This window comes from Vipera berus (assembly GCF_964194415.1).
Source record: "Vipera berus genome assembly, chromosome: 6".
Lineage (NCBI taxonomy): Eukaryota > Metazoa > Chordata > Lepidosauria > Squamata > Viperidae > Vipera > Vipera berus.
The window spans coordinates 3127686-3148534 of record NC_138208.1 but is presented as its reverse complement, the minus strand read 5'-3'; the positions used below and the strand labels follow the sequence as shown (position 1 = coordinate 3148534).

Here is a 20849-nt window from a genome sequence, read left to right as displayed (position 1 = left end):
ATATACAACGAGGTATAGACCTACACCCTTAGATATAAGTAACATATCAATAACATAAGTAACATAAATAACATATAAATAACATATAAGTAACATAAATATTAATCAGAACATATAAATATTAATCACAACATATAAATATTAATCAGGTATCTAAATATTAACAATGTATCAAAATATTAATACCGTATCTAATTACATATAAGCCACAGTCAGGATTCCTTTTCCACTCTCCTGTTTTGTAAAGTAAATTGCTTCTGACTCACTCTCATCCCAGTCTTTTTTGTTTGTTTGTACTTTTTTGGAACTTTTCCCAACCACACAAGATCCTTTTTCTTTTTTTTTTCTTTTTTTGAGGCACAGGAACCAGATCTGAATCCCAAGTGTTGCTGGTTCAGCGATTGCATGAAATAATCATCACACTCATATTTCGCATTTCAAATCTGGATTCCTAAGGATCCCTGAGGCAGAACTGGCCTTTGAAGGGCTTTAGTTTATATGCAGTCGCTCAATGAACTCTTGTTAAGATGAGGACCCACCCATATCAGCAAAGAGGGCTGAAGTGTTCCTTAAATCCCGGGAAACAAGAGAGTATTCAGACAGGTCCCTCGGTGACTAACTGGGATATAGGCGGGAGAAAAAGCAAAGTGCAACCAGGCTTGTGAGATTCTGTTATTGTACTACACCTGTGTATTTGGTTTTTCTTGCCTATGTCAACGCTGCCAACACCGGAAGTCCTTGCTTTGACAACATATGGGGATGCAGCCATTTTCCTTCTTACATTTTACTCTTAGAATTAGAGTTAGAATCAGATGATCCTGCGGGGAGGAGGAGGAGGAGGAGGAATGTGCACGAGAGTCTAGCTAGACATAACAATACTGAACCTAGTGTGAGAACCAAGGTTATTGAAATAAGAGATGATAAGAATTGGCAGGCTGGAGAACTGGAGGGGAAGCCCGCATTTCAAACTAATTGGAGAATGTGATTTAGGACTGTGAATTGGAGGAGGGAATTGTGCTCTGATACTATGTGCTCAGGGGAAGGGAACTCAGATTTTGCCTTCGACTATGTTAGTGCCGATGCCATGCTGCTCGAATAAAGATTCTTTAAGGTAAACAATGCCTCAAAGTTCTTTGAAGAGTTGCAGCCTAAATGTAGAACCTTACTTTTTTCACCGCTGAATTTCATTTTGTTAGATAGAGCCCGACGTTCAAGTCCCTCCAGGGTTCACTTAACAACCAAGTTACTAGCTTATCAACTGCAGCGATTCGCTTAAGAACTGTGGCAAGAAAGGTTGTAGAACGGGGCAAAACTCGCCTAAACACAGGTCTCGCTTAGCCACGGAAACTTTGGACTCCGTTGTCGCCGTCAGTTGAGGACTACCTGCGTTGCGTAATTAGGTGTTGCAAACATGGAAAAATGAGTTTAAGATGGGCCAGGGCATGCTAATAAACCTCCATTGCGGCTCAGAGGAAGGAGCCATCATTAGCTTTAATGCCGGGTGCCAAAATTGACATGTGAGAATCTTTGATTGCCCAAATGGGATGCGGTGGAAATGGGTCATCAGCATACAGATAGTCCTTGACGTACAACAGTATGCTTAGTGATCGTTCAAAGTTACGACGGCACGGGAAAAAGTGACTTAGGAACATGTTTCACACTTACGACCGTTGCAGCATCCCCAGGGTCTCGTGATTTACATTCGGATGCTTGACAACCGGTTCGTACTTATGACGGTCGCAGCGTTTCCCCAACCCCCGCCCCTTTTGTGACCTTCTGACAAGCCGAGTCGATGGGGAAATTCACGTAACAACCGGGTGGCCAATTTAACAACTGCAGTGATTCACTTAACAAACGGGGCAAGGCAAGTCGTAAAATGGGGCGAAACCCGCTTAGCGCACGTCTCACTTAACAACATAAATAAGGACTGCCTGTATAATAGGAGAGCAAGCAGTTTGGGATAGGAGGCTGGCTGTTTTAAAGCTAGAAGTCTCTTAATCACCCGGGGAGAATAAAAGGCTTTGTGTTCAGTGCTTGCTCGGGTGTAAAATTGCTATCCTTCAGATTTAAAAGCGTGCAATAAAAATATACAACACACTCATAAGAGCAGCCTTTGTACCCCTGGAATGCAAAATGGCAATATAATTGGCGGTTTTGACAAAGAATCCTGGAGAACTGGCGGAAAATTACAGACCGTTTAGCTTATCATTTATTTTTAAGTGATAAAACTCTGCTGAATAAGGGTCAACGGGCTTCTGTGAAGATAAGGCATTTCTCACCAACCTTTGTGAATTTTTTTTTAGCTGAGCTCGAAAATTAGTTTTGTCCAAGTTCGGCATCAAAGACTCCTGAGCAAAATGATTAGGTACGCAATAAGAGTAATATTCTGATAAAGGCTAATCTGTTGAAATGTAAGAAATGGTCCATTTCCCTTCCTTCCTTCCTTCCTTCCTTCCTTCCTTCCTTCCTTCCTTCCTTCCTTCCTTCCTTCCTTCCTTCCTTCCTTCCTTTCTTTCTTTCTTTCTTTCTTTCTTTTTTCCTTCCTTCCTTCCTTCCTTCCTTCCTTCCTTCCTTCCTTCCTTCCTTCCTTCCTTCCTTCCTTCCTTCCTTCCTTTCTGTCTCTCTCTGTCTCTCTCTCTTCCTTCCTCCCTCTTTCTTTCTTTCTTTCTTTCTTCCTTCCTTCCTTCCTTCCTTCCTTCCTTCCTTCCTTCCTTCCTTCCTTCCTTTCCTTTCCTTTTGGTCCCGGCTGGGCAGAAGGAAGCCCATATGCTCTGCCAGCCCTCCAGCCCCCTGGCACCCTGTCCCTTGTTTTTTGGGGGGAGATGCCCCCACCCCCTGTCCCACATGGAGGAGGCTGCTCCTGGCAGTGCCAGCAGGAACTCCGGGCGTCCACACGGTTTCCGAGGCTGGGAGAACTTGGCTGTCAGATCCCCGGGAAGCCGTGCATGGAGGTTCTGCCACCAAAGGGGATCCCGTGAGCTGGGGACACGGCAACAACCGTCATAAATATAAGTCAGTCACCGAGCGGGCAAATTTTGATCGCGTGACCCTGGGGGATGCTGCAACGGTTGTTAAGTGTGAAAAATGGTCATACGTCACTTTTCCCAGTGCTGTTGTAACTTTGAACGGCCACTACATGAACTGTTGTAAGACGAGGACTACCTGTAAAAGGTCGCTACGCATATAAAGGGATGAACCGGGTGAACAGCTGGACGAGAGATCACCAGGAAATATCAAATAGTCTAGACTAGGAAGAATTAAAGATTATCCTGGATGAAGTGGCTGGCAGACAATTTTGGTACTGTCAATAAGAATGCTCTATGAAGGCCTCAAGAATCAGTATCTCAGGGGCTGCCCCAAAGAAGAGGGAGTCAAGCTATTCTCCAAAGCACCTGAAAGCAGGACAAGAAGCAATGGATGGAACCTAATCAAGGAGAGAAGCAACCTAGAACTAAGGAGAAACTTCCTGACAGTGAGAACAATTAACCAGTGGAACAACCTGCCTCCAGAAGTTGTGAATGCTCCAACAGTAGGGTTTTTTAAAGAAGAGATTGGACAACCATTTGTCTGAGGTGGTCTAGGGTGCCCTGCCTGAGCAGGGGGTTGGACTAGAAGACCTCTAAGGTCCCTTCCAATTCTATTATTATTACTATTATTACTATTACTATTACTACTCATCATCATCATCATCATCATCATCATCATCACAGTCAGCCAGATGTTCAGACTGGATTTGGCAACCTTAATTTCACCCTGTTGTGGAAAATGTTGCGTTAGAACCATAAAACTGCCTAATTAACAACGGGATGCTGGAAAGCTGTAAATCTCTTTGCGATCAGCTATAAACAGGTGTCAGCCTGTAAGGTACTTCCTGTATTTTTGTTGGTTTGTTTAAGGGCCTTTTCCTTCAGGTTCACTAGCTACATTTTCCACAAGGATGGGAGCGGACCTCTAAGGCTTCCAGATATGTCGTTTATCCGGCCATAAAAGGAAAAAATATCATCAAAATGAAGTCTCGATTCGGACGACGGCCGTGAGAATTCATTTGCCTGCGATCAGCAGTCCTTGACCAATTGAAAAGATCTCTTAGGGGGTTTTTTTTGTTTCCGAAATATTTGCCAATAGGTTTCGAAAAATGTCCCTTACCTGGTCCTGCAGTTTCTCACGTATCCTGTTCTAGTAAGACAAGCAGCAGTTCCCAAGTGCAGACTATGGGACTGGGGTATTTTTGTATTGTCTTTGCGATTGGGGGGCGGGGGGAAATCATCAAAGAACCAAGTGAAGAAGAAGATCAAGAATCCACTTCCATATGGCTACGTGTCTACCTTCTCCAGCACGGGAGGTTTATTTGGAGAATCTGGGAAGCGCATATACAGAGTCCTCGACTTACAACCGTTTGTTTAGCGGTCGTCCAAAGTTACAACGGCACTGAAAAAAAAGTGACTTAGGTCCGTTTGTCACGTTGTTGTTTTTTTTTGTAATATATTTTATTGATTTTTTTTTTAAAAAAACAACATAAATCACTTAATAATTGGTGAACAGCGTGTTGTCTGGGTTACATTCGCAAAACAATTGTGAACAATTAATTTCTATAATCCATATTCCGCATAATAATTTTAGTTGATTTCCTCTTTCCCCCAAATATCTTCTTTTGCAAACATTGAGTTAGTAGCATTCTTATTGTTTTGATAAATAACAATTGAATGTATAATTTCCCCCCCCCCCAATGTTCCTAAAAATAATCCTCACATCGTTATAATATTTCTTTTCTATTCAGTCATTCTGGTTGCCTTATCATAGATCCTGTTACAATCCTTATTTTAGTTTATTGCTCCCACCAAATTATCTAGATATTCTTACTGTCGAAGATTTTCTCAAAAATTAATCACATTTCCATTTACCAATTTTCACACTTAGGTTGCTGCATCCCCATGACCACATGATCGAAATGCAGACCCTCAGCAACTGACTCCTATTTATGACGGTCGCCGTGTCCCGTGTGTGTGTGTGTGTGTGTGTGTGTGTGTGATGTGATCCCCTTTTGTGGCCTTCTGACCGGCAAAGTCAAAGGGGGAAGCCAGATTCCCTTAACAACTGTGTTCCTTACTGAACAACCGCAGCGATTCACTTAGCAACGGTTGTAAAGTGGGGCGAAATTCACTTAACAAACGTTTCGCTTAGCAGCAGAAATTTTTTTTTTTTTGCTCAGTTGTGGTCACAAGTCGAAGACCTAAGGATGCTCTTTTAACAGTAAATAGGGAATTATTCTGCAGGTCCCTAAAACTAATTTCACGTTATGTAACTCGGATACGCTTCCAGTTCCAAGTCAGCATGACGAATCTTTTTTAAAAAAGAACTGAAGTCCTACATGGAACAAAAACTTCTAGAAAGTGATTCCTATTTTGATTCCATGAGTCACTTTGATTCGATTCGGTTCGATTCGATGAGTCATTCTCACGGAGCAGGGTTCGTAACGCCACCGGCCAAATAGCGAGCTTTCTCCCAAAATCATTCACATTAGGATACGTTGACATATCCTTGGAGAACCGTTTGTTGAAAACGAGCTGCGGAAGTATGCATTCCTGAGCAAAGGCCAAATTCTGAACTTCTGACTCAGGCAGGAAATTATTCCTTTCGTAATGTTCCTGTTGCTATGTACACACCGATCTATTCTATCTGTTCTGTTCCATTTATGCAATACCGAATCCATTTTTCTGCAAAACTCACGGTGAGGAACCCTTTTTTAAAACCTCCCTTTAAAATTCCGGGCTAAAAATTGGAGCCAATTTTTAAGGAAACGGTGGCTACTTCAAAGCCCGTGCGCCGGCAGCTTAGCAAGCCGCTGCTGATTCCCCTCGTTCCTCAACGGAGAAATATTTGTTTAGTGACCGTCCAAGGTTACAAGGGCACTGGAAAACGGCCAGTCCTTGCACTTACGACTGTTGCAACATTCCCCCCCCCCGGGTCACGTCAACAAAATCAGGGCGCACCGTCTAGGTTTTTCGGAGATTCTCAGCCATCCAGGTCGCCAAAGGTCGTCCCGAAGGTGCTTTTTCCAAGAGGCAACTGGTTTTGCTTGACGACGTTTCGCTTCCCATCCAAGGAGCTGCTTCAGCCGAATCAGAATCCGATGAAGCTTCTCGGATAAGAAGCGAAACCTCTTTTTCTTTTTTCTCCAGGATACTTCCTCTAGGAACAGTAGCTGCCTCCTCAATGCTGTTATTTATTTATTTATTTATTTATTTATTTATTTATTTATTTATTTATTTATTTATTTATTTATTTATTTATTTATTTATTTATTTATTTATTTATTGGGACTCCCGAAGGACTCAGGGCGGCTAACAACAGTAAAATACAAGTAAAAATACAAATATTAAAAATTAAACTATATCTATAGCCCCAACTACAACCAATAAAACCTTAAAACCATATTAAAAAGCCCTTATCATCAGTCTAGGTCGGCCTGTTGGAAAAGAAATGTCTTAAGGTCACGACGAAAGGATTGGAGGTCCGGGGTCATCCGGAGCTCCAGGGGAAGCTGATTCCACAGGGCAGGTGCCCCCACAGAGAAGGCCCTCCCCCTGGGGGTCGCCAGCCAACATTGTCTGGCCGACGGCATCCTGAGGAGGCCCTCTCTGTGTGAGCGCACAGGGCGATGGGAAGTCGTTCCTGGCAGCAGACGGTCCTGTGTGTGTGGGGGGGGGTGGTGTGTATCTGTTAAAATTTAGCCAGGTATATTTATAAAGATTATTTGGGGCGGGGGGGTTTTATTGTTTTACGACTCCTCTTTCGCGTCGACGCATGGATCGCCTGAATTTTGAAACAAGGATGGACAGAGGTTCCAGATGTTGCGAAACAGGCGTGCAACTTGGCTGGCTGTTTACAGGTAGTCCTCGACGTACGACCGCAGTCGAGTGCGAAATTTAGGGGAGAAATTTGCTTCAGTGAGTTTTGTCCCCATTTTGCCACCCTCCTTGCCGCAGCCGTTCAGTGAATCACTGCAGTTGTTAAATGAGGGGCACAGTTGTTAAATGAGTCTGGCTTCCCCCCTTTGACTTTCCTCGTCAGAAGGTCGCCAAAGGGGGTCACGTGATCCCGGGGATGCTTGTCTAACCGTTGTAAATAGGAACCGGTTGCCAAATGTCCAGTTTTGATCCCGTGAGCACGGGGATGCCGCAAATGGTGACAAACGGAGATAAGGGCCGTTGTAACTTTGAACGCTACTAAGTGAACTGTTTTAAGTCGAGGGTTGTATCGCCCATTGCTAAATATATACAACCATCATCTGTTTTTCGTACTGTCTGAAGGTTGGTAAATTTGCTACGTGGTGGCTTCACAATTTCACTAGCATCAATACATACACATCTCTTTTATGTCTTGCAATTTCGTAGCTGTTTTATGCTGGAAAAATTCCTGGAACCAGACTGGCTGAGCTGAAGGCAAAATATGTCCTGTTACATGATACTCTAGTAAGGTAAGCTTCTGGTGTTATATATAAGCTGTGTTTCAGCATTATTTGAAGTTTGTTGACTTATATCAGGGGTCTTCAAACTTGGCCCTTGGATGACATGTGGGCTTCAACTCCCAGAATTCCTCAGCCAGCGTGCCAGGCTGAGGAATTCTGGGAGGGGGTCTTCAAACTTGGCCCTTTGATGACTTGTGGACTTCAACTCCCAGAATTCCTCAGCCAGCGTGCCAGGCTGAGGAATTCTGGGAGGGGGTCTTCAAACTTGGCCCTTTGATGACTTGTGGACTTCAACTCCCAGAATTCCTCAGCCAGCGTGCCAGGCTGAGGAATTCTGGGAGGGGGTCTTCAAACTTGGCCCTTTGATGACTTGTGGACTTCAACTCCCAGAATTCCTCAGCCAGCGTGCCAGGCTGAGGAATTCTGGGAGGGGGTCTTCAAACTTGGCCCTTTGATGACTTGTGGACTTCAACTCCCAGAATTCCTCAGCCAGCGTGCCAGGCTGAGGAATTCTGGGAGGGGGGTCTTCAAACTTGGCCCTTTGATGACTTGTGGACTTCAACTCCCAGAATTCCTCAGCCAGCGTGCCAGGCTGAGGAATTCTGGGAGGGGGTCTTCAAAGTTGGCCCTTTGATGACTTGTGGACTTCAACTCCCAGAATTCCTCAGCCAGCGTGCTTGGCTGAGGAATTCTGGGAGTTGAAGTCCACAAGTCATCAAAGGGCCAAGTTTAAAGACCCCTTGACCTATATAGTGTTGTGTAACTTGGTTATTCTGCTTTGCAAATTGTCACCTAAGGCTTGGAATGTGGGTTGATCTAGATAACTACAGCTTTATTAAAAAAAATAAAAATAAATTCTTAGCTAATCAATTCGTAGTTTACTGTAGTACAGAACCACCTTTATTACAGCACAAGCTTAGAGAGTGGGGTACAAACTCAGTCATTCTATATCTGTGTAAAAATACACGATAAACGAAAGATAGCTTTAAAATATATTGAGAATACGTTCGCTTTCCCCCATGAAAGGACGATAACGAAGGGGACAGGACAGCAAATGCAAATAGCTTACAATGGGAAATAGTGGAAGAAGCCTTTACCTGTCTGACTGAACAAAGAGTTTTTAATGTATTTTTCTAACGCTGCAAAAATTTAAGCACTTCCCGGCTTTAAAATGATGAGTCAGAGGAAACAGCTTGTTTTTTTCCATCGAGACTACAGCTGTTAAATTAACCACCACTGTTGTTAAGTTGGCAACACGGTTGTTAAGCAGATCGGGCCTGCTCCATTTTCTTTGCTTGTCAGAAGGCTCACCCAAGGGGGTCATGTGCAACCGTCATAAATATGAACCAGTTGACAGGTGTCTGATGTCCTGGTTCCGACAGATGAAACTCTTCAAAATAACTTTGAGGCATCGTTTACCTTAAAGGATCTTTTATTCGAGTAGCAGAACGTCAGCACTGCATAATCGAAGCCCCAAACTGAATTCCCCTCCCCTGGGCACCTAAGTATCAAAGCACAATTCCCTCCTCCAATTCACAGTCATAAATCACATTCCCCAATTAGCTTGAAGCGTGGGCTTCCTCTCCATTTCTCCATCCCGCCAATTCTTTATCAGCTCTGGGCTCAGTAACCTTGATTCTCAGGCTACGTTTAGTGTTGTTATGTCTAGCTGGGCTCTCATTCACATGCCCTCCCCCTCCCAGGATCATCTAACTCTTAAAAACGAAAGGGAAACAGATGGCTACAATTCCGTCCATTGTCAATGCGAAAACATCCGATGTTGGCCGCGTTGACATCTGAATTTTAATCACATGACCATGGGGATGCTGCAACGGTCACAAGTGTGAAAAATGGTTGTAAGTCCCTTTTTTCTAGTGCCGTTGTAACTTCGAACGGTGACTAAATGGACCGTTGTGAGGACTACCTGTGTTGGAAAAGGTAGGAGACAGAACTTCGCCTTGATGATGCCATGGGATGCGTCCCCGATACAAGGAGCAACTTGTTGCCAAGCATCACCATTTCAAAGCCACACGAGGTTGGAATAGGGCTGTGCTTCTATTCTCAAATCTCTCTGCCAGTCGAAAGGGATCCTATAAATGGGATAGAATAATAGACTAATAGAATAGGAGCTGGAAGGGGCCTTGGAGGTCTTCTAGTCCAGCCCTCCGCTCAAGCAGGACAAGAAGCAACGGATGGAAATTCATCAAGCAGAGAAGCAACCTGGAATTAAGGAGAAACTTCCTGACAGTGAGGACAATTAACCAGTGGAACAACCTGCCTCCAGAAGCTGTGAATGCTCCAACATGGGAAGTTTTTAAGAAGAGGCTGGACAGCCATTTGTCTGAAATGGCGTAGGGCTTCCAGCCTGAGCAGGGAGTTGGACTAGATGACCTCCAAGGTCCCTTCCAATTTTCTTCTCTTCCTTTTCCTTAAGAGTTTCTCTTCAGTCAAGGCTTCCGCGAAGGTTGGCGATAGGTTTAAGGTAAAGGTAAAGGTTCCCCCGCACACGTGTGCTAGTCGTTTCCGACTCTAGGGGCCGGTGCTCATCTCCGTTTCAAAGCCGAAGAGCCAGCGCTTGTCCGAGGACGTCTCCGTGGTCATGTGGCCGGCATGACTAGACGCCAAAGGCGCACGGAACGCTGTTACCTTCCCACCGGAGTGGTCCCTATTTTTTACGTGCTTTCGAACTGCTAGGTTGGCAGAAGCTGGGACGAGTAACAGGTGCTCACTCTGTTACGCAGCACTCGGGATTCGACCCGCCAAACTGCCGACCTTCTGATCGACAGGCTCAGCGTCCTAACCCACTGAGCCACGGCGTCCCTTTGTTGTTGTATAAGCATATTAAGTGACCATTCTCGGTTACGGCGAACTCTTCAGTCGAGTGTTATCGGGTGGATAAAAAAAAAAAGGACCACTCTGGTTTTATTCCAGTTTGCAGGAATCGGAGATTCAGCTGCTGCAGGACGCCAAGCGTTTCATGGTCAGGCTCGAAGACCAGCAGCAGGAACTCGAGAAAGCCGAGCAGTTTCCAGAAGGTGCCACCTCGGAGGTGTCCAAACTGAGGCAGCAATACCTGAGATACTTCAACGAATACAACGCCATCCAGGAGAGAGAGTTCGAAATTCAGTACAGGCTGAACAGGTAGGAGTCAGAGGTGGCCGGTGTGACAAACCTGCCCAGGGAGGCCCTTGCAGGCCGCCCATAAATAGAAGGAAGAGGGGGCAATAAAGGTAGTCCTCAACTTACGATCACAGCTGAGCCCAAAATTTCTGTTGCTAAGTGAGACAGTTGTTACGTGAGTTTTAAGAATAGAATAGAATAGAATAGAATTAGAATAGAATAGAATAGAATAGAATAGAATAGAATAGAATAGAATAGAATAGAATAGAATAGAATGGAATGGAATGGAATGGGATGGGATGGGATGGGATGGGATGGGATGGGATGGGATGGGATGGGATGGGATGGGATGGGATGGGCCGGAACAGAACGGAACGGAACAGATCAGAATAGAATATAGGAATGAGAATAGAATAGAATAGAATAGAATAGAATAGAATAGAGTAGAGTAGAGTAGAGTAGAGTAGAGTAGAGTAGAGTAGAGTAGAGTAGAGTAGAATAGAATAGAATAGGATAGGATAGGATAGGATAGGATAGGATAGGATAGGATGGGATGGGATGGGATGGGATGGGATGGGATGGGATGGGATGGGATGGGCCGGAACAGAACGGAACGGAACAGATCAGAATAGAATATAGGAATGAGAATAGAATAGAATAGAATAGAATAGAATAGAATAGAATAGAGTAGAGTAGAGTAGAGTAGAGTAGAGTAGAGTAGAGTAGAGTAGAGTAGAGTAGAGTAGAGTAGAGTAGAATAGAATAGAATAGAATAGAATAGAATAGAATAGAATAGAATGGGATGGGATGGGATGGGATGGGATGGGATGGGATGGGATGGGATGGGATGGGATGGAACAGAACGGAACGGAACAGATCAGAATAGAATATAGGAATGAGAATAGAATAGAATAGAATAGAATAGAATAGAATAGAATAGAATAGAATAGAATAGAATAGAATGGAATGGAATGGAATGGAATGGAATGGAATGGAATGGAATGGAATGGAATGGAGTGGAGTGGAGTGGAGTGGAGTGGAGTGGAGTGGAGTGGAGTGGAGTGGAGTAGAGTAGAGTAGAGTAGAGTAGAGTAGAGTAGAGTAGAGTAGAGTAGAGTAGAGTAGAGTAGAATAGAATAGAATAGAAACGGAACTGGAGAATTGGGAATCTCCATGGATAATCTTTATCCGATATAGTCATGGCTGTTGTGTATGAAAAAAAATGAAAAACTAAGTTCACAATGTTTGTTTTATTTCAACCAGACACGAAATGGGCCTTTTCTAAATTGCACATCATTGAAAATATTAAAGGGTGCGTGCTTTCAGTTGATCCACATTATTTGACATCATAGGCTGATTTTTTTTCCTTTAACATTATTTATCCTGTCTAGTTTACTAGAAGACAAGAAATTAATTGAAAAGGAGTATCGCAAAATTCCCAAATCTTCCGTAAGTAAGCCTTCTCACATTACCTAATATGCTAATTCAATCTGCCGAAAATAAAATCTGCAGGTTTTGCTGCGAATCATGAAGTCAGACAACAGGTCAATTAAAGGTTACAATCACACATTTGTTTAGCTGAGGATAAGTCCCTTTTCACACAGTTGTATATAGACGTGCCCAGAATTGTTCTTATAAATCTATGAAACTTAATAATAATAATCAGAATAATCAGAATAATCGAGCTGGAAGGGACCTTGGAGGTCTTCTAGTCCAGCCCCCTGCTCAGGCGGGAGTCCCTAGATCCGTGTTGGCGAACCTATGGCACCCGTGCCACAGGTGGCACGCAGAGCCCTCTCTGTGGGCACACGTGCCATCGCCCCATCCTAGACCTTCAGCCGGGTTTTATAAAACCTTTTCGTTTTAGGCCTTCGCTGCCGTGTGCAAAAAAAAAAAAAGGTTCAATCAATCAATCAATTTCAACTTCTCGTGGGGGAAAAAAAGATCTCGCAAAGTCGGAATTGATTGAACTTTTTAGTCCCACCCAGTCTGCCGTTACCGCCACAGCCACGCCCACCCCATGGGGCCACGCCCACCCAATGGGCCACACCCAGCCCATGGGCCACGCCCACTCGGCACCCGACGATACGTAAGTGGGTTTGGGGGTCGCGGTTGGGGCCCTCGGTCTCCAAACTGCCCCTAGATCCTTTCAGACAAGTGGCTGTCCAGGGCTTTTCTTAAAAACCTTGGAGGGGTGAAGGGCAAATTCTGCACACCAGCCTCAACTGCGGGGCTGCTGCCCCTCTGTGGCTGTGCATAAAACCGAGTTTAGAAAAAAGTTCATCCTAGGTTAATTTTTTGGGGCAATGAGGTTGGGCTTGGCGCTTGACCTGGACTATAGCCACCAGAGGCCCTGAGTAGTCATGCGCCTGATTTTTGTACTTTCCATCAATGCAATCCTCACTGGCTGAAAGTGCCAGAGCCGACCTATTAGTCTCTTGGCTTTCGTTTTTAACTAACTGGATAGATGGTTCCTTCTTTCCACTCTGAGGATTACAGAGGTGAGGTGGTAGAAGAGGTGGGGAAAAGATAGTTGCGAGTAGGAGGAGGAGGAGGAGGAGGAGGAGGGAGGAGGGAGGAGGATAATAGTAATAATGATAATAATGAGGAAGAAGAAAAATTAGAATTAGAAGAAGAATTATTAGAAGAAGAATTAGAAGAAGAATTAGAATTAGAAGAAGGAGAAGAAGAAGAATTAGAAGAAGAAGAAGAAGTAGGAGAATTAGAATTAGAAGAAGAAGGAGAAGAAGAAGAATTAGAATTAGAAGGAGAAGAAGAAGAATTAGAAGAAGAAGTAGGAGAATTAGAATTAGAATTAGAAGGAGAAGAAGAAGAATTAGAAGAAGAAGAAGTAGGAGAATTAGAATTAGAAGAAGAAGGAGAAGAAGAAGAATTAGAATTAGAAGAAGGAGAAGAAGAAGAATTAGAATTAGAATTAGAATAATAATTAGAATTAGAAGAAGGAGGAGGAGAATAATAATAATATAAGAAGGAGGAGGAGGAGGAGGAGGAGGAGGAGGAGGAGGAGGAGGAGGTCTTGGGCTACCAATAAAGGAGAATATTTGTAGCTCAGGGTTGAAATGAGGAGTCCTTGGTGCTTTCTGAACTTGATTGTTTTCTTGCAAACATTTCATTACCCAAACTAGGTAGCTAGTCCTGAGGATGCTACCTACCACTGACAATGTTACCTAGTTTGGGTAATGAAACATCTGTAAGAAAACAACCAAGGAAGGGCCCTTTAAGGTCTCGTGTTAACCAGATGGACACACACACATACACACACACACACACACACACACACAATCCTCCATGGTTGAAATAGTGGGAATGCTTCTCTCCTGACATTACTATTTCGGAGGAGAGACTGCCTGAGGACCGAAAAACAAATTGCAAGAATCGGCAGCACGCAAACGAATCGGGCTGAAAGCTCAGCTGGTGTATCTCCCTCCCCCCAAAATGGCTCCTTTGAAACCCTAGACAAGATGAGCCTGCAGTCAGAACAACAGGTAATCTTCTCAGTGGATATCGCGAGTCTGTCAAGCTACGAAATATACTTTCTTTAGGACTCCCGTAGTGCTTCTAGCTTGCCTACAGTTGTGGTGTGTGTGTGTGTGTGTGAGAGAGAGAGAGAGAGAGAGAGAGAGAGAGAGAGTTTGGGATCCACAGGTTCTCCCTGTCCGCCTGGGCGCCGAAGCCGCTGAGGAGATGTTTTGGCAGAACCGAAGTTTCTTCTCGTAACAATTGCTGGAAGCTTGATCGGACAACATGACCTGAACTGTCACGTTTTGCTCTTTTAATTATCTGTTTCCCACCATATTTCCAGAGCTAGCTTCCCTTCTATCTTACCGGTTTGCTTAGCCTGATAAAGTTTACATGGCAGTTTGCAACGCGGGCCGGTGTTTTGCTTTGTTCGGCTTCTCAGCCGGAATAGGACACTCATTCAGTTTCAATTTTTGTTTGTTTTTTTTAAAAAAGGACGCGGACAAGAAAATCAAAGCCTTGAGGGACGGCTGCGAAGATCTGCGCAAAGAAACAACCCAGAGGAGGCAGGAAATTAAAACCCTGAAGGACGATCTGTTTACAAGGCACAAACGTCTGACGAAGGAGCACAAAGAGCTGGAGGAGCTGTTTCGAAAGCAAGAAGAACTGAAGGTAATGGAGGATGTCCTGTAGGCGTCCACGTACAGCGCTATGTTTTGGTGTCCACTTCCAAGCTGTAGAGGAGAAGACTCAAACGCATCACCTCGCGGAAGGTTCTCAGTCCTTCAGGAAGAGTTGCCTGGAAGTTGACTCAAGGCAGCTGGTTTTTTTTTTTGTTTTTTCTCGTTGCTTCGAAATGTTTCCCTTGCTTCTCCGAGTAGCTCCTTCGGTCCGAGCAAATTCCCAGGGAGGTGTAAGTCGCCAGGAAGATCGAGACCACTTCCCAGGTTCACCACGGAGGCCACGTTTAATGACCCACCAAGGGTAGAGGATTCGTTTGAGCTGTGGTGCTGGAGAAGGCTCCTGTGCGTCCCTTGGACCACAAAGGTGACCGTCGAGCAAGCGCTGGGCTGCATAGCGCCAGACAGGTCATCGTTAGGGAAAATCACGAAACCGCATCTTACTTTGGCTAGGCCGTGCAGAGGAATTAGCTGGAGAAAGCGAGAGCCGTGGTGGCGCAGCGGTTAGAAGGAAGTATTGCAGGCTAACTCTGCCGACTGCCAGCAGTTCGATCCTGACGGGCTCAAGGTTGACTCAGCCTTCCCTCCTTTCCGAGGTCGGTAAAATGAGGACCCGGATTGTTGGGGGCAAAGAGGCTGACTCTGTAAACCGCTTAGAGAGGGCTGTGAAGCACAACGAAGCGGTATATAAGTCTAAGGGCTATCACTATACTTTCTTCCTTCCCTCCTTCCTTCTTTCTCTCCCTCCCTTTTCTCCTTCCTTCCTTCCTTCCTCCCTTTCCCCCTCTTTCCTTTCCGCCCATCCTCCTCCATTTCTTTCTTTCTTTCTTTCTTTCTTTCTTTCTTTCTTTCTTTCTTTCTCTTTCTTTCTTCTTTCTTTCTTTTTTCTTCCTTCCTTCCTTCCTTCCTTCCTTCCTTCCTTCCTTCCTTCCTTCCTTCCTTCCTTCCTTCCTTCCTTCCTTTCCTTCTCTTTCTTTTTCTCTTTCCTGCAGTGGTGGTGAAGTGGTTAGAATGCAGCATTGCAGGCTAAGTCTGCCAACTGCCAGCAAGTTCGATCCTCACCGGCTCCAGGTTGACTCAGCCTTCCATCCTTCCAAGGTCGGTAAAACGAGGACCCAGATTGTTGGGGGGGGGGCAACGTGCTGACTCTGTAAACTGCTTAGAGAGGGCTGTAAAGCACTGTGAAGCGGCCTATAAGGCTAAGTGCTGTTGCTATTGGAAGAGTTAGCGGTAAAAGGAAACCAGCGTGCCAGAGAACACAGTGGCGGTGTTCCGACACCAGCCAAACCATAGAAAAACTCAAAGAAGTAGTGCAAGATCAGAAGGTATGGAGAGACCGGGCCCATAGAATCACCAAGAGTCAGGCTGGACTGAATGGATATCATCATCATCATCGTGATCAGGGTAAAGGATTTAGGAGTTGGAACATTTACATCCCAACTGACTCTCTGCCTGCTCACCTTACGAGCCTACTCAGATTAGGTAAGAGGTGAAACCTTCCTGCAGGACATACAGTAGATCCCCCCCCACCCCACCCCCACCCCAAGCAACTTGCTCAGACTGAAAACGCTACTTGGGATAAGCAGCGAAACGTTTCGAACCAAAAAAGAAGAAAGAAGACCAATTAGAATTAGAATAGAATAGAGCTGGAATAGAATAGAATAGAATAGAATAGAATAGAATAGAATAGAATAGAATAGAATAGAATAGAATAGAATAGAATAGAATAGAATAGAATAGAATAGAATAGAATAGAATAGAATAGAATAGAATAGAATGGAATGGAATGGAATGGAATGGAATGGAATGGAATGGAATGGAATGGAATGGAATGGAACAGAATAGAAATTAGAATAGAATAGAATAGAATAGAATAGAATAGAATAGAATAGAATAGAATAGAATAGAATAGAATAGAATAGAATAGAATAATGAAGAATAGAATAGAACAGAACAGAATAGAATATAATAATGAAGAATAGAATAGAATAGAATAGAATAGAATAGAATAGAATAGAATAGAATAGAATAGAATAGAATGGAATGGAATGGAACGGAACGGAACAGAATAGAAATTAGAATAGAATAGAATAGAATAGAATAGAATAGAATAGAATAGAATAGAATAGAATAGAATAGAATAGAATAGAATAGAATAGAATAGAATAATGAAGAATAGAATAGAACAGAACAGAATAGAATATAATAATGAAGAATAGAATAGAATAGAATAGAATAGAATAGAATAGAATAGAATAGAATAGAATAGAATAGAATAGAATAGAATAGAATAGAATAGAATAGAGCTAGAAGGAACCTTGGAGGTCTTCTAGTCCAGCCCCCTGCTCAAGCAGGAGAACCTACACCATCTCAGACAAGTGACTGTCCAGTCACTTCTTAAAAACCTTCGGTGACGGAGCGCCCACGATTTCCAATTGTCACGATTCAGCTTCCAGCTTCAAACATATTTCCAAGAAGAATTTTCAGGACATTTGTCTAACTTTACTCTTTAATCCAGCTTGAAGTTAATTCGTTCTGAAACATTCTTAAATGCTTAGATTCACGCAGGCTAATGTTTCTGTTTACTTCATCACCAGGATGAACTCGTCCGTCTCCAAGCCATTCCTATTCAGCTCGGAAAAGATATGGAAAAAATAAGCCGCAGAATACAGTATGTTCTTACTGCCCTTTATTATTATCCTTGGTTGCACCATCAGCCAGATGCTTAGACTGGATTTGACATGATTCTATTCTATTCTATTCTATTCTATTCTATTCTATTCTATTCTATTCTATTCCATTCCATTCCATTCCATTCCATTCCATTCCATTCCATTCCATTCCATTCTATTCTATTCTATTCTAATTCTTTCCTAATCTTATTTCTCTTCTCTTCTCTTCTCTTCTCTTCTCTTCTCTTCTCTTCTCTTCTCTTCTCTTCTCTTCTCTTCTCTTCTTATTCTTTCCTAATCTTATTTCTATTTCTATTCTATTCTATTCTATTCTATTCTATTCTATTCTATTCTATTCTATTCTATTCTATTCTATTCTATTCTATTCTATTCTATTCTATTCTATTCTATTCTATTCTATTATTCTACTCTACTCTACTCTACTCTGCTCTACTCTACTCTACTCTACTCTACTCTACTCTACTCTACTCTAGAGTTTAATAATTCCTTAACTCATGTCAGCATCTGCCACTGCTTACAGAGACACAGAGAAAAGAAAAATCTCGCTTCAGGACGAAGCGCAAGAACTTGTGGAGATGGCCAAAAAAATGGAGGCCAAGAGTGTGGAGGCGATGGAGGAGAAAGAAGCCGCGATCAAAGAGGTCGACGGGAAGAAAGCGCTCCTGGAGATCAAGGAGCGAGAATTCAACACTCAGACGAAAGTGCACGAGATGAACAAAGAGAACGAAGGCTCCGCCATTTCAGAGAGGTGAGACTGATAACTTGTGGGCCATTGTGTGTTACTTCCATTCCTGAACATTTATTTATTTTTTGCCAATGAAGGTAAATAGACACGTCCCAGGATGGTGTTGCGGGATCCAAACTGACTCAGTCATAGGGACCAAAGGTTTATTCTCGCAATCTTTTGGGCTCATGTGGACCCTAACCACAGGGAACCTCTCGCCCCACTCGCTCGTTCGCTCCAGAATGTGTGCACTGGGCTATTCTACATGTTGTGTTCATATGGTGCCTGGCAATGTGTGGCTTTTGGTTATTAATTAGGGTGTCGATGGCAGGCTATTAAGATAATTGATGTTTTCTAATGCCATGGTGCCCTCGAGCCCTAAGTGTTCTGTTCCAGCCTACGACCGGCCCTGTTTGAATGTCAGGGACAACCCCTTTTTATAGTCAACAGGCTGGAAAAAACCCAACCAAATTCATTTACAAAGAGTTCAAACAAAAGTTAAACGAAAAGTTCAAACAAGACTTAAACCAAAAAGGTTAAACAAGAGTTAAACGAGAATAAGAGACCAGGACTCTAGCAGAAGATCTTCAAACGGTTGCAATCAGCAACCAGCACCTCCCACACCTTCCCCTTTTATCAGCAGTCCCAAGGCGTGGTTTCTCATTGCCTTCTCCCGAGTTGCCTCATTGCTTTCCTCTGTTCTGTTCTGCTAGATTGCCTCCTGCTCTTAGCGTCCCTGAACAGAGCCAGCTGTGGATTGTCTTCTTCCAATCCCTCCTGCTCACACGGCTGAGTCTGAGGAGGAACAAGATGGGAGGGGCCAGGCTGAGAGTTCTGCAGTGCATCAGACCCTTCCTCTGACACCAAAGGCTCTCCAAACCCCTCCTCCTCCTCCTCTTCAGAATCATCCGACTCAGCTGCCGGAACGACAGGCTGACGCTGAATCACAACACTAAGTAGCTGGTCGACTGGTGGTAAATCTGCACTCCTGTGGACTGACAAGGGGCGCCTTTCCCATTGTTCAATCATTTCTCTGGCTATTTTTGTCTCTGCTCAGCCAACAGTGGTAATAGCTGTGAAACTGAATGCATGCCTTTACTTTATTTCTTACCACGGTTTCTAAAGCCTTCAAGGTAGCTTTACACGGTCACCTTAAGGTGCCACTCTTTCTAGAGTCTCAACATCTTTTTTACATCGTGGTGACCAAAACTGGATGCCGTATTCCAAGTGTGGATGGACAGGAAAGCTCTGAAACCCCGATACAACGAAATCCCTGAACCAATCACGTTATTAAAAACAACACAATTACCGTTATAAAGCCTTATCCGAAAGCATCGCTGGTCTGAATCTCGAGAGCTTAATATGGGGATGGCGGTGGTAGGGGTGTCGCTAGTTTTTGTCCTAACCGAAAACTTCTTTTCTCCACCCGGTGTAGGGGCATGTTAGAAATGGGTTTTCGCAACGTGTCTAACTTGAAACAGAAATTGCACGATACGCTGAGCCGGATGCAAAGGGAGAAAGAGAAGGACTTCAGGACTTTTAAAAAGATGGAGATGCAGCTGAAAATAGCCCAGGAAAGCTTGCTACAAGTTCAGGCCCATCACGAAAGAATGCTTCTAGAGGTGCGTACGAGTCGGTTCGAAGAGTTGAGCGTTGAGTTTTATGACTTTTCCTGCTCTTGGCACCGAATGCTGTTAAAAGTGTGTGTCGTGGTTCCGACAGACGGAACTCTTCAAAGAACCTCCAGGCCTGGTTTAGATTTTAGATTTAGATTTTATTAGATTTATATACCGCCCTTTCCCGAAGGACTCAGGGTGGTTTACAGGGCATTTTAAAATCATTCCAATACAAAATACAAAGTTAAAAGACAAATAAAAGATTAAATTATCCCTGAAAATAAAACCCCAGTTAAAATTCTCAGTCTGGGTCAGAGAGCTCAAAGAGCCAAGTGTTCAGGTCTCGGCGGAATGAACGCAGGTCAGGGGCAGTCCTGAGCTCCACGGGCAGCTGGTTCCAGAGGGCAGGCGCACCCACAGAAAAGGCCCTCCCCCTGGGTGTTATCCGCCGGCAATCTTTTACCGGCGGCACCCTGAGAAGACCCTCTCTCTGCGAGCACACTGGACGAAGGGAGCTTGATGCCGGCAGCAGGTGTTACCTTCAAGAATCTTTATTTGAGCAGCATCGCCTCGGCACTAACATAGTTGAAGCCAAAATCTGAGTTCCCTCCCCGAGCACCTAGTATCAAAGCACAATTCCCTCCTCCGATTCACAGTCATCAATCATCAGGGAACCGAAATCACAAAAGAGGCTGCTTCCTTATATAGTCATCCCTGAAACCACAAGCACAGTGTGCCCCATCAGGAATTTGCAAAACTGCCTAACTCTGCACTTGTTACTTTTTTAAAAAAACAAAAATGCCTATATTTTTACACACAGTCTATAAACGGTTCTCGAGGACCAAAATGTTGTTGCTAATAATTGGGATTACTAAATAGAGAAGAAAGGCTGAATATTGCCTTCTCCAGCGGAATAAATAATAATAATGATAACAACAACAACTACAACTTCCAGTGTTGGAGAAGGGAGGGAGGGAGGGAGGCAGGGAGGAAGGAAGGACGGACGGAAGGAAGGAAGGAAGGAAGGGAGGGAGGGAGGGAGGAAGGAAGGAAGGAAGGAAGGAAGGA

The 20849-nt window shown here is 43.9% G+C and overlaps 1 protein-coding gene across 1 annotated transcript in view; it reads left to right on the top strand.

Annotated features, from left to right (window-relative positions):
- Positions 1-20849, top strand: part of CCDC146 (coiled-coil domain containing 146) — a 90003-nt gene that overhangs the window by 45850 nt on the left and 23304 nt on the right. The window contains exons 3-9 of the mRNA XM_081331300.1: positions 7395-7477; positions 10400-10609; positions 11980-12037; positions 14564-14740; positions 17346-17419; positions 17962-18189; positions 19601-19787. Coding sequence (XP_081187426.1) covers positions 7395-7477; positions 10400-10609; positions 11980-12037; positions 14564-14740; positions 17346-17419; positions 17962-18189; positions 19601-19787 — 1017 coding nt within the window. The remainder of the gene's footprint in view (positions 1-7394; positions 7478-10399; positions 10610-11979; positions 12038-14563; positions 14741-17345; positions 17420-17961; positions 18190-19600; positions 19788-20849) is intronic.